General features: G+C 40.1%; 1 protein-coding gene across 1 annotated transcript in view; it reads right to left on the bottom strand.

Moving 5' to 3' along the window:
• EZH1 (enhancer of zeste 1 polycomb repressive complex 2 subunit) overlaps nucleotides 1-16,233 on the bottom strand; it is a 30,707-nt gene that overhangs the window by 13,064 nt on the left and 1,410 nt on the right. Inside the window, exons 2-10 of the mRNA XM_040640578.1 lie at nucleotides 8,264-8,355; nucleotides 6,865-6,992; nucleotides 6,623-6,751; nucleotides 5,340-5,459; nucleotides 3,854-3,974; nucleotides 2,305-2,481; nucleotides 1,143-1,245; nucleotides 479-642; nucleotides 5-96 (exon numbers count right to left, since the gene is read on the bottom strand). Coding sequence (XP_040496512.1) covers nucleotides 5-96; nucleotides 479-642; nucleotides 1,143-1,245; nucleotides 2,305-2,481; nucleotides 3,854-3,974; nucleotides 5,340-5,459; nucleotides 6,623-6,751; nucleotides 6,865-6,981 — 1,023 coding nt within the window. The 5' untranslated portion in view covers nucleotides 6,982-6,992; nucleotides 8,264-8,355. The remainder of the gene's footprint in view (nucleotides 1-4; nucleotides 97-478; nucleotides 643-1,142; nucleotides 1,246-2,304; nucleotides 2,482-3,853; nucleotides 3,975-5,339; nucleotides 5,460-6,622; nucleotides 6,752-6,864; nucleotides 6,993-8,263; nucleotides 8,356-16,233) is intronic.

The raw sequence follows: 16,233 nt of genomic DNA, 5'->3' as shown, positions 1-16,233 counted from the left end.
ATACCAGCAAAAGGAAGCAGTCTGTGCCACATGGCTCTGGTTCAATCTTGATCTCTTTGTTCTTGCGTTTATATACATTAGGGGTGGCGTGAAAAGCTGGAAAACACAAAACTGTACTGTTTCCAATGGTTTATCCACTTCATAGGGTGGGGAAGAAAAAAAACTGAATCAGGGAGCCACTGTGGGAAAATTTAGATATAAACAGCTACCATCAGGGTGCACAAAATTTAATCATTTCTGACATCAACAATCCTTTCAAAGCTAATAGGTACTCAGGGACACTTAGGTTGCTGGTTATTCTGTCCTGACCATGCAAAGCACATCGCACTACAACTGAACAAGTGACTATCGAACTGGCCCTTTGTAAAACAGTCATCAGATCAGAAGCCAGGAACGCCATATGATTAACTGAATAAACAGAAGGAAATGGAGTTTGGGGATGGAGAACAGGAGAACATTTCAGAGTCGCCCCACTCACGGTGAAGGAAGCAGTCGTATTTGAAGCAGCGTCGACAAAACAGTGTGTGGAAGGAGTGCAGAGACTGCTCCCGCTGCACGGACTTGGCATTGGGGCCGTCGATGTTGGGTGTGCACTGAGGGGGAAGTGCATTGGGATCTGACATCTCTGTTAGCTCTCGATACCTATTTTTAAAAAGAGAGATAAGAATTCCTTCTAAGGAAATGTCTTCGCTGAGAAAGTACAGACTGAACACTGACAGTCATCCAGGTACAGCCTGCCAGGGGAAGATGGGTTTTTTATGGGTCTCCTCGATGACGGAAGGGTGTGTAACTAAGTGGATATGTCATTGCAATTGTGCTGGGCTGGGCGTATGTCTGAAAGTAAAGAGAGGGAAAGATTTGGTAACTATGGTGCTAGAGTAACTCTCCAGAAAAATGGCAGAATTTAAAAAGTTCTCTGCCCAAACTTATTCAAAATCCAGCAAATGGTGACCCTTGATATGGGAATGGGCATTTAGAGGTAATAATCAGGAAATAATCAGAAATAATCAGGAAATAGTCAGAAGTGCAAGCAAATCACAGTGTATTTACCAGGAACAAGGCTTTTTATGAACCCAAAATAGGCTTGAATAAAAGTTTTGCCTGAGCACTCTACATGGCCTGAGTGGGACAGCTTCCCCTACCTCTCCTTCATGTCATCTGGAACACCATTCTCAGGGAACATCGAGGCAATTGCACTGAAGATCATGTCATTTGGGAACTGTTTCTTGGAACTCTTTTTGTTGCCTGAATTGGAAATGACAAAAGACTCCTGAGTTCCATAACCAGAGCACGCAAACAAAGCTGTTCGGTCATTCTCCCTTCTGTCGCAGCACTTTGATTAGGGCGGCTGTGTTAACCCGACCACTGACCGTTCAGGGACATAAAAAGAAGGTCAGTGCTGGGGCGCCTGGGTGGCACAGCGGTGAGGCGTCTGCCTTCGGCTCAGGGCGTGATCCCGGCGTTGTGGGATCGAGCCCCACATCGGGCTCCTCTGCTGGGAGCCTGCTTCTTCCTCTCCCACTCCCCCTGCTTGTGTTCCCTCTCTCGCTGGCTGTCTCTATCTCCGTTGAATAAATAAATAAAATCTTTAAAAAAAAAAAAGAAGGTCAGTGCTACCTGGACTTATCTAATAGGCGACCAGTAATAAGGAAATCAGAGTCATGTATAGATTAATGACAAAACCCACAGTCCAAGATGGAAACTAGAGCGGAAACCAGGAGTTTTCATGGCGAGATGTGAATACTAAGAACGCCATCATAATGGTGGTGCTGAAGAACAACAGAGTGACACTATGTCCCAGGACATGTGATTAAATAACACAGAACATAATTAAACATTAAGTTAATTAAATATTAACAACATAAAAATGCTTACGATAGAAGATCAAATAAAAAGTAAAATTGTGTGTGTGTGTACGGGTGTGTCTGTGGCACAATCCCATTTCACATGATGTATATGAACACGTTGATTTACATAGGTACTTTAAAAAACCTGAGCTATAGTTGACACACAGCGTTACATTGATTTTAGGTATGTATATATTCTTCGTGTGTGTGTGTACTGTATATACACACACAATTTTTTAGATCCAGAAGGAAATATTAATGCTGGTTATTCCTTGGTAGTAAGGTTATAGGATAAGTATATTTTCTTCTTTATAACTTTCCATGTTTCCCAAACACACTACTTTGTCTTCCCTTTAAGTGGACCAAACAAGAAGCATCAACAGCCTTTAATAATCAACAATCTTTTCTGTTTCTTGCTTCTTCCCTCTCCCTGTCACTTTCAAAATGGAGTACTGACCTTCAAGAGCGTGTCTTTTTCTCTTTCTTGTTACTGGCAGATCTTCTTTACTGTCATCTTGCTTTCCATCCGAGGTGTCATTGTGCCCCTCCTCCTCCTCATCTGAGTATTGATTCAGAGCATCTACCAACTCCAGGAAAACTGCATCACTAATCAGGACAGATCCAGGGATCATCTCTGGAACATAAAGATTAGATGGATGAGCAGGGATCGTTTCATGCTCCATTAGTCCTTCTAGAAAGGTTTTCTTGTATTCACTCCTGAGGCCCAGAGATATAACATATGTACGTTTTTATATGAACAACCAGGAAATTACAATAATTTCACTGGCTCTTACCACGGCAACAGTTCAGCTGGCTAGAGTGGGAAATCCAGTTACATAGGCTTTATTCTCACTAGGGTAGTTCATTCCTCAGTCACAGATCAACCTGTATTTACAGTCCAAAATCTCAAAAAAAGTGTACAAACAATACAAATGGAACAGATAAAGAATGATAACATGAAAATATACTTGGTTTTGCTGCTGACGGCTTGGTAGTGACTTCTTTGAATCAAAAGACAGCATTACCTTCCTAAAACCATACTATAGGGGGGTTACACTACAACCTAGGATAAAGTCTTTGAACATGAGGGGGCGCTGTGGGTAGAAAATGCATTTTCAACAGTACCCACAAGTGTCAAAACAGCTGGTGAGGCCATAGGTTTGCAAAGCCATGGGGAGTCTCTCCCTATCTTCCCACTTCTTACACACTCGCACCCTTTTCTAGAACTACAACTAAATCCAAATAACTCACTTTCAGGATAATCAGAATGTTATAAACAATTTCTGGGAGATCCAGGGTATATCTGGATCAAAGACAGACAGAGGGATCATGCTCATTGCCATTCTCAGAGAAAGGGAAATGAAGAACAAAATGGCTTTGCTGGATTTATGGAAAACTCCTAAGATCATACTTCTTTGTGCACTAAACTTCCTCTCCAGCCACTGATCACTATATATATGCATAATTCTTCTATGTCCCAACTCCTTTGTCTTTACCTTTCTCTTTAAAAATTTTTTTAACTTAAATTCAATTTAGTTAACATACAGTGTATTATTAGCTTCAGGGGTAAAATTTAGTGATTCATCAGTTGCAACAGAACACCCAGTGCTCCCAACTCCTTTTAAAATTTAACTGAGGGGGCGCCTGGGTGGTGCAGTCGGTTAAGGATCTGACTCTTGGTTTTGGCTCAGATCATAATCTCGGGGTCATGGATCAAGTCCTGTGTTGGGCTCCGCGCTCAGCACGGAGTCTGCTTAAGACTCTCTCTCCCTCTCCTTCTGCCCTTCCCTCTGCTCTCTCTCTAAAATAAATAAATCTTTAAATAAATAAATAAAATTTGACAAGGGACATTTTTAATATAAAATTGTTACTCCTAGCCATGTGATGACATTGAAATATTCTTCAGCCTGTACCCACGAGGCAGCAGATAAAAGCAAAACGATGACATACCAAAGAAAGGGCACCGTTTTAAAAAAGTTTTCTCCCAAAGAGCCCAGCACCACTACCTTCTTCGCCATGGACTTTCCCATCATAGTTATTGATCAGCTCTTCAATGAAAGTCTCATCTTCTTCTTTCACCTCATCTCCCATGTAGGGAATATTGCACAAAACTGTCTCATCTTCTACCTGAAATCAAATCAGATGTGATTCATTCCATGAATCCACTATGCATCTTCTTTTTCCTGTTTAATGGACTCTTTGCTGGGCCTTTTTCGCTGCGTCAATTTCCTGAAAATGCCTTTGGTTACAGAGTTTCCTGCATTTTTAAAGACTGGCCATTTTGTTTTGCCAGGAAAACCTCAAATGGGAGGGGGAAATGCTACTCTTAGGGAAAAAAAGTCAGTTTAACTACTTGAGGATATCAACTACCAAATGTTTAGCCTGATACTAACAATAATATTTCCACCAACATCTAGAATCTGACAGCAGACTTATTATTCACAGTGATTCCATCTATTATCTAAGTTTATCTACTAAACATCATTGTAAAATAGGCACAGATATCACTTAAACAACAGTCTAAAAAGTCTTCAATTCTAATTCTCCTCATAAGTGGAGACACACAGATGAAAAGGAAGGCTTCCAAGAATATCATCTGCAATATAACTAGAATAGTTAGAACAGAAACTGGGCAACCATAAAGTTTCTGGATATTCTATTATACAGACTAAGACTAACCTCCCATAATCATAATAAAAAACCATGATTATAACTCATGTCAATCACACTCAGTGGGAACCTAAGTCAATTACAGCATGAGCCATGAATATTTCCTGGCTAAAGAAACAATACTAATGGATTTTTGTTACTGTTGTTGCTCTGCAGAAAACACAGTCATGCTTAATTCCCCAAGTATTAAGTAAAATTACTGTGAAGTTTTATTCTAAGAGAGGATTCCCTTTTGCAAACCTATATCTTATCCCAGTCAGCAGAACTGTCACCAGGCAGATGATAAGTAATGGCAGTATTTAGAGAGGACTGATTATCAGAACAACTGATCCTAGTAGGAATCAGCATAAAGGCCCAGATGAGAGGCTCAGGGTCCCTGTGCACCTCTGTTATCTCAGTTGCTGTCATAGCATCTTGCCTTAGGGGATTCAGAAAGGATTGCTCCATCAGCAGGGATAGGTCAACCTGCTTAAGCCTCAAGTGTCTGGTTTAGACTGCATTTAACTGCACATGTTACAAAATTGGGCCAAAGTAGTAAGAGAGAATTGGAGTCTTGCCCAGTTTCATTCATTCAAAAAAGAACCACTATCAACTCGAAAGTACACTTCAGAGAGCACAAAACCTAACCAGTTAGAACAACTCGCAATATATATATATAGATAGATAGACTGATTAAGAGTAAATATATTACAAAAACAGTCTGCCCTGCACGTCCAAAGGTTAAGAATAATCTGACAATTTTTACCCTAAGAGAAGTGCCAGCATACTAACATAAGAAAATCATACAGTTTGCGCAATTACCCCAGTGCTTTCAATACATACCATAAAGTTCTGCTGGAGAGGGGACCAGGAATACATGATGGGAACCAAAGCAACTGTGTTCAAAGACCTCATTAACATATGTTGGCTTGCAAATCCTGGGAAAATGCTCTCTATGGTACACTGAAATATAAGCAAAGACATGAAGAGGGCAAGGCAAGCACACGACACAAGAGAGAACTGTAGTTTCCTTCCAAACTGATCCCAGTAGTTTTCTAATTCTTACAGGTTAAGAGGCTGAGGACTTTGTAACAATCAGCTCCTAAAAGGAACCACTGGACTATAAACCTCTGCAAGGTCGGAGCTCGCTCTCATTCATCTTTGTGTCACCCACAGACTCTAGCACGGTGCCTCTCACACTCAACTGGTGTTTATTTCAATTTAAAACTGCTGGGTTCCTTGGTGGTACACAACAGCAAAGGGCCTCTGAAAGTCCTAGGAGATGAGGAAGTTTTCCTGAGGACCTAAACTTTAAGACAGTTGACATCAACTTAGCTGCAGAAGTGATGGAGACAGTACAGGGGGAAGCGAATCAGTACAGAAATTATAGTCATATTCTGCTTTGGAAAAGGAAATTGCTCTCAATACACTATCCACTTTTTATATTTTATTTTATTTTTTTTTTTATTTATTTTTAAAGATTTTATTTATTTACTTGAGAGGGAGAGAGAGCAAGAGAGAGAAAGAGTACGACCTGGGGTGGAGGGGCAGTGGGAGAAGGAGAAGCAGACTCTCTGCTGAGCAGGGAGCCCGATCCGAGACTTGATCCCAGGACCCTGGGACCAAGACCTGAGCCAAAGGCACACGCTCAACCGATTAAGCCACCCAGGCGCCCCTACTTTTTAAAAATATTACCACTTAAGAACTAGGATGATTTTTAGATTTATAACAAGGAATATCCCTTTGATCAGTATATTCCTGTCCATTATGCTGGGCACTCCTTTTCCAATATCAAAGTACCAGATGTGCCAAACAAGGCACAAACAAGGTTGTTTTGAAGCTTGTACACAGAGCCCAGGAAAGCAGGCACTAAATGTTTTGTTTTTCTGTTAAAAAAAAAAAAACAAATAAAACCACTCATGATTACACTCATTAATTGAGGAGAATAATAGGTGAATAGGCTTTTCTCTAAGCTACAGATTTACCATCCTAGTTATTCAAAGCTGACTATAATAGCTATATCCATTATCCTTACTTACTTTCTAATAAGTCACGAATACAGAAAACAAACAAACAACTTCGGTCCAAGGAAGCAAGGAAGGCTGAACTTAGACACCTGAAAGTACCTTTTTGAGAAAAGGATGCCCACTCACGGGCTTCATCAACTGCACAGGTTGGACACGAAGCTTCTTCCATTCTTCATTGAGGATCTGGGTTTTTTCTTGAACCTTTGCAAAATTTGCTACATAGAGAGCCTAGAAAAGCCAAGGGGAAAATGGTTAGGATTTCAAGAGAAAAGTTTTAAAAAGTCCAGCCCTCCACATTGGATCAATATATCAAAACAGATAAGCCGGGGGTTATTTATGACCTTGGCACCCATATTTGCTTGAAGCCGTTTCAGTTGCCGGAGTCGCATGTATTCAGATTTGACTTTTCTTTTCCAGTAAGTGATGCATTTGGAAGTTGGGGGATTTGGCATATCCATTTTGCTGCAATCTAAGAGAGTCAGACATGAGAAAAGGCATTTTACTGCCTGGAAATGAAGAATTCCTCAAACTCAAATAAACATGGTCAGTCATGCTTCCATTCCCACCGCATTTATTCATAAAACACTGTTTAAAGAACCCACATCTGTGAGCTCAACAAAAGGTTTCAATTAAAAAAAAAAAAAAAAGACTTCTAATCAGCAGTTCCTGGCCTGATCACCAAAAAGTTCAGCCTCTATCCTCTTGTGGTACCTTGTTTTTAATTCAGCACTCAGGAAGTTCTCTCACAGATATTTGGGAATTTGGATTACTTGGAAATTTGGAAGCCTATTCAATACCTTGACTAAGAGAAATGTTCAGCAGAGATCAAGTTAATATCAAAGAGCTTCAGGGCACCTGGATGGCTCAGTCGATTGAGCAATCAACTCTTGGTTTTGGCTCAGGTCATGATCTCAAGGTCGTGAAATCAAGCCCCGCATTGGTCTCCACGCTCAACCCAGAGTCCGCTTGAGATTTTCTCTCTCCCTCCCCCCTCACTCTCTCTCAAATAAATATTTTTTTAAATTAATTAATTAAAAAAAAGAGCTTCGGGGCGCCTGGGTGACACAGTGGTTAAGCATCTGCCTTCGGCTCAGGGCGTGATCCCGGCGTTATGGGATCGAGCCCCACATCGGGCTCCTCCGCTATGAGCCTGCTTCTTCCTCTCCCACTCCCCCTGCTTGTGTTCCCTCTCTTGCTGGCCGTCTCTATCTCTGTCGAATAAATAAAAAAAAAAAAAGAGCTTCATGCAAAATTTGCATATGGAACAGAAGACTCCTGCTATGGAAGAAGGAACAAAGTATAGTGGTCCCCATTGCCCACAGGAGATACGTTCCAAAACCCCGAGTGGATGCCTGAAACCATGGACAGTACTGAGCCCTACATATACTATGTTTTTTCCCTTCCACACACACACCTACAATAGAGTTTAATTTATAAATTAGGCACCCAAAGAGATTAACAACAAAAACCAACAATAAAATAGAGCAATTATAACAACAACAACAAAAAAGAGCTTCATGGAAAGATCCACCCACACTACAAAACTGTAGCTGCCAAATTGTCTGAACCCCACCACATTCCTAGCAATAAAGGTAGGACATGGCAACAGCATAATCTCATCTCTAAGTCAACAGGGAGACACACAGAAATACAACACTGCAAATCACTTTTTTTGGGGGGGGTGTTGAATTAAGGTTCAAAGTTCTAAAAAAGTACTTACTGTAACATACTTCTACTTACCTCATAGAATGCAAGGGGAAGTGTCTGGTTTTACAATGTATCTTCCTTTCTTCAGAGGAATGGCAAGACACAAAGGCAAAACAAATGTTCAGCTTTTCAAAAGAGAATAGACAGTGGTTTTAAGTCAATGGAGCACATTTTTAGACCCTAATACTCAGGATGCGCCCCCAGAACTACAAAGACTTTGAGGTCTCTGCTATCACTATTTCTACATGTAAGTCAGGCCCCAATCATACTTGATGCCATTTGTCCTTTCTTTTATTAAATTCTATCCTTCCGGTCATGTGTGCAAATATATTTTCACAACAACAAGTTCACATTTCTGCTTTTCTGAACCAATTTCTAGGCTCAGCCAGCAGACCCATCAATTATTTTAGATAAAGAACAAATATTAAGTACATGTAAAAATTCAATAAAATCTGTAAGGTTATGTTTTTATTCTATATTAACTACTGAGATTTCTTAGAGAACTATTTCTATTCATTTCACCTAGCATTTTAAGTTAATGAAAACTTTACAAGGAGCTATGAAGAGCCAAAATTTGAAAGAGAAACTAAAGTTTCAGGCCTTGTTTTTTAAATTTTACAAAAAAAATTTTTTCTTTTGGAGTTTAAGAACATATTTCTTCTAAAGACACATTTAATTACCTGTTTTTCCCCCATAAGAAATGACAGCATCGATAAGAAAACAGCGAAATTTAACCCACTGTCTCACATCTGTCACAATCAGACATGATCATAATATCTCATGCACATGGACTTTAAGAGCCTATGCCTGATTGTTTTGTTTGAAGAACCAAATGGATTGGGGTAATGCAATGTCAAATTTAGAGGATAAAGGAAGGAAAGCATAGCAAAGAAGCAGACAGACTCACTGTGTTTACTATTAACTCAATCAAGTGATTCAAGAGCTTAAAAACAGAATACCCTGTGAGTTAAATATTATCTCTCTGGGGGAAGGGAACAAAACAACAATAGCATAATCTAAGATTCTGAATCCCAGACTGCTAAGGTGCTGGGTTACAGAAAACAATAACAAAAACAAACAAACAAATTAAACAGATTTGAATTTCTTTCCCACAAATTGCACCATCTCTCTTCCTCCTACGTCTTTTAAATACTTCTCATTCCTCATGGAATGGGGCCAAAAGAGGGGCTTTTTTTTTTAATGATAAAACTATTTAAGTACATACAACACACTCATGTGTAATATTAAGTACATTGCTCATATAATTTCTGTCCTGAACAAGCATAATAGTCGTCTGCTCCAGAAAATGAAAAAATGGTTCAAATCTAGGACAAAACTGCCTCTCTCAGAAACCTTAGGTTACTCCTATTGAGACCCAAACGTTATAGATCATAATTCAGTGAGACTTCATAACCTCCTAAAAATTGGTTTTGCACTGCTATCCTTATCCCATTTTCTGGAGGAGCACGTTTCCCTTTTTGCAATAGTAAGCTTATGTCAGGTTGCTCTGTCCATTTAAAACTGGGGATCAAATAATGGAAAAGAACAAAATCCACAGCTGCTAGGGTATGTGTGTATAGATTTCTTACAGATGGCCACAGAAAAATATCAATATTTTTGTTAAAGAAAGGAGTTATAATTGAAATGTGACCTGCAGTCTGTCAAAAGAGATGACAGGACACACAGTCCAATAATTAATGGCACCATTTCTAATTTTACTCAAGTGCTTTATTTGGCCAGAGGAGTGTAACACATACACACAAAAATGCCATTGCATTTTAACCAACTACAATGTAAAGTAAGTCACACTGCCTCCTTTCATAATTAATGTGATATTTGAATCTCATGTGATCATGCGCCAATATTTATTTTGCCTGGCTTTTTAATGGGTCTTCAAAGTCTCTAAAAGTTTATTTGGCAGTTAGTCAGCCCCCACAGACTGTATGAGGAAGACAAGACATACTGTTTGGAACAGACAGGTATGATTAAAACAGACACGTGAAACATAGCTGTAAGATGGTTTCTCCTAGCATCTGCATGCTGACAACTATCACTTCAAAGATTTTTTTTTTTTTTTTTAAATCAGGACAGGGTTGGGATGGGACGGCAGATATGAAGGCTTCTTTTTTTTTTTTTTTTTTAAGATTTTATTTATTTATTTGACAGAGAGAGAGACAGTCAACGAGAGAGGGAACACAAGCAGGGGGAGTGGGAGAGGAAGAAGCAGGCTCCCAGCGGAGGAGCCCGATGTGGGGCTCGATCCCAGGACTCCGGGATCACGCCCTGAGCCAAAGGCAGATGCTTAACAACTGAGCCACCCAGGCGCCCCAAAAGATTTTTTTTTTTTAATTTAAAAAGCAAACAAACAAAAACTCAGCATTCAGTAGAACATATCTAGAGAAATGGGTTCATTCATCTCGGGCAAGGGGAGTAGCACACAAAAAATACTTCATATTTCTACCAGATGGATTCTTTCGTTACTGACACCTGCACAACAACCATTTACATTCCAGTCGAGAACTAGGCCAGTACTTAAGAGCTTTTCATTATATTCACTTAAACATTGAAAATAAACTCTAAAACATATGCTGTTTTGGTCAAGAAATTTAAGAATAAGCCTTTACATATATATATATATAACTCCTACAACTTAATAATAAGATAACCCAATAAAAAGTTGGCAAAAAATCTGAACAGGTATGTCACCAAAAAAGATATAGGAATGGCAAATAACTGCACAAAAAGATACTCAATATCAATATTAGTCATTAGAGAAATGCAAATTAAAACCAAAATGATGGGGGCGCCTGGGTGGCTCAGTTGGTTAAGTGATCAGACTCTGGATTTTGGCTCAGGTCATGGTCTCAGGGTTGTGACATCAAACCCCAAGTGAGGCTCTGTGCTGGGTGTGGAGTCTGCTTAAGATTCTCTCTCTCCCTCTGCCCCTCCCCCAGTGTGCTCTCTGTCTCCTAAAACAAACTAACTAACCAACAAACCCAAAATGATGGACTACGACACACACACTAGGATGTCTACAATCAAAAAAGACTGATCATATCAATTGTTGGTGAGGATGTGAAGCAACTGGAATCCCTGTACCTTGCTGGTGGGAGTGCAAAATGGTAGAGCCACTTAGGGAAACAGTTTGTTAGCTTTTTTTTTTTTAATAAAGTTAAATATATAATTACCATACAACTTGGTATAGTTTTTATTATAGTTTCTATTATTTATCCAAAAGAAATGAAAATATTTGTCCCCACAAAGACCTCTACAAAAATGTTCACAGCACCTTTATTCATAATAGCCAATAAGTAGAAACAACACAAATACCTATGGATTGCTGTATGGATACAAATTACAGTATATACATAGGATAGAATACTATTCAGCAATAAAAGGGAACGAAGATTTCCTCATTCCTACACACGCACAATGTATCTGAAAAGCATTATGCTAAGTGGAAAAAATCAGACACACAAAAAACTATGTACTATATGATTCTACTTATAGTGCATTCTACTAGAATGATTCTACAAAGGGCAAATCTAAGTGGCAGAAAGCAGATCAGTGCTTGCCAGGGGCTGAGGCTGGGGAAAGGGATTACAAGGAAAGAACCATAAAATGAACTTCTTTGGGACTCTGAAAATGTTCTATAATATGGTTGTGGTGATGGTTATATGACTGCACTTTTATGAAAACTCACTGAACTCTACATAAAATGTGAATTTATCATATGTACCTTTTTACTTCAGTAAAGCTGATTAAAGAAAAAAATAAATCTTTCTTGATGATAGATTAATCCAATAATTTTTCTAGAGACCTTTACTATTAAAAATCAGTAGTCAGGGGTGCCTGGGTGGTGCAGTAGGTTAAATGTTGGACTCTTGGTTTCAGCTCAGGTCGTGATTTCAGAGTCATGAGATCCAGCCCCACGCCAGGCTCCAAGCTCAGTGCAGAGTCTGCTTAAGACTCTCTCCCTCTGCACCTCCCCCCTGCTTTCCCTTTCTCTCTCTCTCTAAAATAAACAAATAAATCTTTTTAAAACATCAGTAGGAAATTCCACCTTTAAAAAAAACTTTGAGCCAGGGCACCTGGGTGGCTCAGTAGGTTAAGTGTTTGCCTTCGGCTCAGGTAATAATCCCAGGGTCCTGGGATCTAGTCCCGCATTGGGCTCCCTGCTCAGTGGGGAGTCTGCTTTTCCGTTTACTCCTCCCTCTGCTCATGATCTCTCTCTCTCATGCTCTCTCTCAAATAAATAAAATCTTAAAAAAAAACACAAAACCTTGAGCGACTTCACAATGAATAATAACAGAATGATCAATATTGGTTCATTAACTGTAAAAAAATGTTACCTGCATGCTAATGTAAGATGTTAATAATAGGGGAAACTGAATATGGAGTCTATGGAAACTCCTTCTACTATCCTTAAAATTTTTTTGCAAATTTAATACTGTACTAAAAAATTAAGTTTATTATTTTTTTTAATTAATGATTGGAAATAAGAACTACCTTACAGGGGTGCCTGGGTGGCTTAGTCAGTTAAGGGACCGGCTCTTTATTTCAGCTCAGGTCACGATCTCAGAGTTGTGGGATTGAGCCCCCTGTTGGGCTCTGTGCTCAGTGGGGAGTCCGCTTGAGGTTCTCCTCTCTCTCCCCCCAAAAATAAATAAATCTTTAAAAAAAAAATCTTACCTTATCTACATGTCAAATCTCCACAAAAAAAGAAAGCTTATAAAAACAGAAATCTTTCCCCAGAAAATTGGATCTCAATTTGTTTCAGAGGCTAAAACTGGAATGTAGTCTGTCACTAGCTGGAAATGGGAAATGGGAAAACTTCAATGAAATGTTTGGAGATACAACATTTAAAGAACAATATTCTTAAATTTAGAGAGGTTGAGATCAGCATATAAAAGTTCCAAACTATGAAGTTCTTTCACCCACATAAAGGGACCCCTTTGCAGAACCCTTTGGGGCACGTTCAACATCTTTACTACTTTCTTTTACAACAAGTAATTTTGTCAAACGGCAGGCTAAGTAAGGCTTCAGAGGCAGATGGCACTGTAGATTTTTTAATTTTCCATCTCATTCTTTCCTTTTTAGCTCATGGTGGAGTTGAAACACAAACAATAGGGGTGAACCTACCTCTGCAAAGAGCTCTAGAAACACACAATTGAGTCATTTCGGTGATCACCAATTTCATCAACATTCCATTAACATCAACTCTGTGGCTAAGTACACAGCTTGACAGATCCTGCAATTAGGATTTTTAAGCACATCTTTAATTTATACCCTCTCACTTCTCCAAGGTATTTACATTTGTTATTAGTTTGAGCTTCTGGCACTCTGCATGTAGAAAGAACCTTACTAACAGGAAGCTGTGATCCTGAATTCTTATTTAAAGGAAAATTATAGCATTAATATTTTTTAGCGTTGTTTAAGAGAATCAGGTCATTTGCGCAGGAGAAAATGTGATAAAAATCAAAGCAGGATTAGTCTTTGGGAGACCCATAGGAAAATGCTGGCTCTCAGGATATGTAATGCTGACTTAGAAGAGTTAAAGCAGTCTCCTAACAGGTTGGAGCCCTACCTTGGCTGGTTCTGTACTACACTAACACAAAGCCTAATCTTTAGTGATTGCTCATTATCATTTAATAAAGGGACTTTATAGTTATTCCATTTCAAATCAAAGTATTAAGGCAAGTGTGTCAGAAAGCACACCACATGAGAGGCACTAAACCCCAACTATCCATTCAATAATTCATGACTTTAAGGTTTGGAGCACTGAGGTCCCAAATGACAGGTTGATGGAGTAAAGAGATAGGAAGGAACCTATATTCAGATATTCTGTTTGGACAAATTATTTTTTTTATTTTTTTAAGGATTTTATTTATTTATTTGACAGAGAGAGATATACAAGAGAGGGAACACAAGCAGGGGGAGTAGGAGAAAGAGAAGCAGGCTCTCTGCTGAGCAGGGAGCCCAGACTTGGGGCTCGATATCAGGACCCTGGGATCATGACCTTAGCCAAAGGCAGATGCTTAACGACTGAGCCACCCAGGCACCCCTCGTTTGAACAAATTACAAAAAAAAAAAAAAAAAAAAAAAAAAAAAAAGCAAGCTAGGGACTTTCTAGAATGGAAGCATTTCTTAAGAGCAGTTTTTCCTTTTTAAACCTTCCCCCTCAATCCTAATCCTTCTCTTCACCTTTCTCCATATGCTTTTTTTTTCTTTTCTTTTCAGTTTTTAACCACCCTATGTAGAAAATGTAATGTGTTTTTAGTGTTGTTGCCTCAAACCTTTTTTGGGAAGTTGCTAGTCAGCAAGTAGAAACTTTTTACACTTAGTCCAAGACAAGAAAAAGACACACTTAATGAAATGAAGAGTTACATGTTTCAATAAGGCACAAAGCAAGGGCAGGAGCTGTTACCCACAGGACTAAGGAAATCAAATTTTTTATCTCAAGAATTAAATAGATGAAATTGATTATTTTACATTGTTTTTAAAAGGCATGCTAGTTCAAAGGCAAGTAAGTATAAGGGAAACAAGTCTGACCACATTTTCTCACTTTTTCCCTTCTCACAAAAGTCTTCTTGGGAGTAAAATTTCATTTTTTAATCCGAGGCTCCTTATTCTATTGCTGTTTCAAAGAGAATTAAAGTAACACCATAGTGAACAGGTCATTTCCACTTCAGGGAGTTTTAAGGCTGTGCTTCAGCATCAAGTTCCATGATTGGTCTAAAAGTACTCTGACAGTTAGTAGCAGAATTAGGATCCAGAATTCCGGGCTCCCAAGTTCCAGAGATCTACCGTCTATTTATTTTTTCCACAAATATGTGCTGAGCACCTAACAATGTGCCTGGCACCGTTTTAGGCGCTAAGGGTGTATCAGTGAATAAAACAGGCAAACATTCCCGCCTCGGAGAGTTAATTCACAGTGGCTGTGAGACACACACTCATAACAGTATTATTACATTTTTATGGATGGTCCTTTCCTTTATTATAAGTGTGTTTAAAAGGGAAAAAAAAGTACTTATCTCCTAACATACACCGTCTTCTGTGTAAGTAATCTCTTTTATCACTGCCACACCATCCCGGCCCTGGGGATTCCAAGGCTTAAAATAGACAAGCTCTCACAGAAACCTCTGATAGAGTTAGCACCTTCTCCGGCTGGAAACTTCCTTCAGTGCCGGTTTCCTAAACTTAAAAGCACCGGTGGGGGTGGGAGCTCTCTTCAAAGGCATCACTGCAGTAACCGTGGAGAAGAGACCACATTTTCCACGCCGTCTTTGCACACACCCAGTTGTTCGTCAACCTTGGCTCTTTTCCCTCATCCGCGCCCCTCTATCGCTAGTCTCGCCACCCAGCTACCCCATTTACAATGCTACAGGTCACCTATTAAAAGCCCACTCTCCATATTCCACCGGGGCACTAACATCCTCCTACATCTCTTCCCCTCCCCGCCCCCCCGAAACAATTTCTCAGTAAGAAATAAGTTTATCCCGCATTTCCTAACTGCCATGTCCCAAATACAACACCTTGCCTTTGCTTCAAGGCGCTTCCCCTTCTATCCCTCGATCCTCACGAGAGTTCTGGGGTGGGCAGGGACTGACTGGCCCGAGACCAGATTTAGAGAGAAACCTGTTATTCGGGGCCGGGACTGGGGAAGAGGCGTGCGAGGCGCCTAGCGCGCAAAACGTGAAGAGGCACTCTGCACCGGCTGGACCCCGAAAGTGAGCGCCCCCTTTCATTTTGCGCCAAGGAACCTCCCTCGCCTCACCTTGGTCCCAGCCCTATTTTTACTGACACCCCTTCCTCAACACCCCCCAAAGTCATCACAAACAGCCCCCACGTCTAGCCCTCCCTGTGCGCAGCCCCAAGTCCCCGGGAGTTCACCTCGCTAAGGGCCCCCGCCGGTGCCACCGCCCACCCGTGCCCTCTCCGCTCTGGGGCTCCCGCCCACCCAGCCCACCCCGCCCTCCAACGGGAGTCCCCATTCCCCGGGC

The sequence above is a fragment of the Ursus maritimus genome, unplaced genomic scaffold (genome assembly GCF_017311325.1).
Source record: "Ursus maritimus isolate PB19 unplaced genomic scaffold, ASM1731132v1 scaffold_24, whole genome shotgun sequence".
NCBI lineage: Eukaryota > Metazoa > Chordata > Mammalia > Carnivora > Ursidae > Ursus > Ursus maritimus.
The sequence above is the reverse complement of the archived record's forward strand: the minus strand, read 5'-3'. Positions and strand labels throughout refer to the sequence as shown.